The 2282-nt window shown below is 36.2% G+C and overlaps 1 protein-coding gene across 2 annotated transcripts; it reads left to right on the top strand.

The window, feature by feature from the left end:
- The first annotated feature begins 6 nt into the window (after positions 1–6).
- Positions 7–1976, top strand: LOC124892982. Of its 2 annotated transcripts, XM_047404148.1 has the most exons (4): positions 7–236; positions 347–408; positions 525–798; positions 1087–1976. In XM_047404148.1, exons 1-4 carry the CDS (start codon positions 77–79, stop codon positions 1284–1286), a joined length of 696 nt encoding a protein of 231 aa, XP_047260104.1. In that variant the 5' UTR covers positions 7–76; the 3' UTR covers positions 1287–1976. The 2 variants fall into 2 exon arrangements, with proteins under 2 accessions (XP_047260104.1, XP_047260103.1); XM_047404147.1 differs by having other exon boundaries at positions 525–1180.
- The last annotated feature ends 306 nt before the right edge of the window (positions 1977–2282 follow it).

Below are 2282 nucleotides of genomic sequence, written 5' to 3'. Positions count from 1 at the left end.
GGGAAGACAAAGTGTGTGAATCACATTCAGCAGAGTGGGAGAAAAGGTGAAGAAATTTAAGAGAGGATTTTGAAGGATGAATGATAGCTCAGCTAGAGAAATGAATGATAGTTTAGCCGCTATTACTGAAAGACAACCTCAAAGGCCTTGTGGTTTTGTGGGCATTTTCTTTCAGCTCTTTGATCGGAACCGTAGATTTGCCAAGAAGCTATTTCTAAAGAAACTGTTTTCCCTAGGTTAGCTACTACTACATTCCACTCATTTTTAAAGCAGAATGGTTAATTTCTTGAAGGTGATTCTAGCTAGAGGGCTAAATTATTTCCTTTTTTGTGTTGCATTCTTATAGCTTTCTTGAAACAAGCTTCAAAAAAGTTTGGAGGGGATGAGAAGCAGCCAAACCTTCGTTTGGTACTCATTTCTTGAACTATACTCCCACATTTAACTTTCTTTTTCTTCTATTGTCTCAGATTTTAGCCGGAAATTTTTTGTTTTTATTGTTTTTGGTTCTTGTATGAACAATGTAGATTGCTGAAGAGAACAGTGGAGGTTTTCCAGATGCAAAGAATAATGGAATGGCCGATACACGTTGTGAAAGCAAGCATGAAATGAAGTCTCCAAGTTTGGTTGCTAGGCTCATGGGTTTTGAATCGATGCCAGCAGGATCAGGTATTAAACCCCAAAAGGCTTCAGCTTCTAAAACTTGGAGCAATGTGGCAGATAAACTTGGTGCTCGACCTGGCGGATCTGATAAAGAAGATATGGATTTTGAGATAGCTGAAATAAAGAGTTCAGAGCCAGGTTTGCAAAGTTTTAGAGCTAAATGTGCTCTCACTTACCCTACTAGATATTTTTCTCCTTTGGAAGATGAAGCAGATTTGGTTGGGAATTCACTTAATCACCATTCAACTGACAGCTACCTCTCCAGCAGTCCCAATAGTAGCTCAATTATGGTCCCCAATTCAACATTTTACTATTTGCATACTTCCTTTCTTTACCTCAAATACATAAATTAAAAAATAAGACAACTCTAAACTTGGATTTCATGCATCCATGCTTCTAATAAATATGATGCTTGTTTTCTTCCAGAGGACAAAGTGCTTGCTAAATCAGTGGACTCTGTTGATGATGAACCACACTTTCCAGAACCAGATAGAGATCTTTCGGATTGTGAGACCTCATTATCCACTAGGAGGAGTTGCAGAGAACTGATTCACAACGTTTCTGGAGTGCTCAGCAAGATTGATCGGTTAAAAGGAAGTAAACTCATGCAAAATAGGTCATTCTGAATTCTGAACGCATATTTGGAACTACACCTTAATAGCAGGCTCTACCTGTAGAGGATGGGTTCTCTATGAGCCATTTTCTCCTTAATGAATATGAAATGTTTTCGAGTTTTCTGTGGATGGCTTTTGGTGAGTTGCTTGGCTGTAATGACCCAAAGAAGATGAATCAACTTAAAGGATTCGCCTTTGATTGTCTATTAGAGTACCTAGACTAAAAATTTTGTCCAATCTCGATTCTGGTTTCAGAACCTGTACCAAACTACCATCAAGTATGACCAAAGAGATTCTTATTGTTGATATTATTGATGAGGTCAAAAAGTGGACACAATTTGTTGGTTTGATCCCAGACGAGCTAATAGAATGGGATTTGAGCCATTCTTTGGATAAATGTACGGACATCGAGATTGAAGAATATGAATGTGGCACTGAAGTTGCTAGGCAAATTCTCTAAGAAATAGTAGATGAAGTTGTTTTAGACCTCTACAGTTATAGCTAAATTTGGATGGAAGTGTTAGTAGCTCCTCTTTTTGAGACTTTGTTGCAAGCCTATCAGTGTTGTTCTCATGTGATAACTCTTGACTCAATAATGTCAAGCAAAGTATTTTGTACAAATCATTGATTCTGCATCTGATTCGACTAATTGTACTTGTGCTTTTGCATTTATGAATATTAAGAACAATCCCTTCGTGAACATCTATTGAAGTAGAATATTACAAGCACAAAATGAAAAATGGTTGAAATGTAAGAACAATTTGAAAGGAAATCCAATAAGCCTAAATGGATGCATATGCAAAAATCTGTTACTACCTCTGAACCAAATTATGTGTCGCCTATCCCAAAATAAATGTCGTCTTTCCTTATTTGGAAAATTTTCAAAGGCACAATTACCTTTTTATCTTTATTGGACCCACTTGATTTTAAATATATTAATACTTCCTTTTTAGTATTTGTTTTTTTAAAGTGAAAGTTTTATCACTTTAATCAAATTTTAAACTTTTA

The sequence above is a fragment of the Capsicum annuum genome, unplaced genomic scaffold, assembly GCF_002878395.1.
Source record: "Capsicum annuum cultivar UCD-10X-F1 unplaced genomic scaffold, UCD10Xv1.1 ctg52805, whole genome shotgun sequence".
In the NCBI taxonomy this organism is placed as follows: Eukaryota; Viridiplantae; Streptophyta; class Magnoliopsida; order Solanales; family Solanaceae; genus Capsicum; species Capsicum annuum.
This window is presented reverse-complemented; position numbering and strand designations above follow the sequence as displayed.

Excerpts from the sequence above, each read along its gene's own strand:
- LOC124892982 (XM_047404147.1), top strand. The coding sequence starts at position 77 with ATGAATGATAGCTCAGCTAGAGAAATGAATGATAGTTTAGCCGCTATT. Across the intron at positions 237-346 it reads AAAGAAACTGTTTTCCCTAG|CTTTCTTGAAACAAGCTTCA; the intron begins GTTAGCTACTAC and ends GCATTCTTATAG. Across the intron at positions 409-524 it reads AGCAGCCAAACCTTCGTTTG|ATTGCTGAAGAGAACAGTGG; the intron begins GTACTCATTTCT and ends TGAACAATGTAG.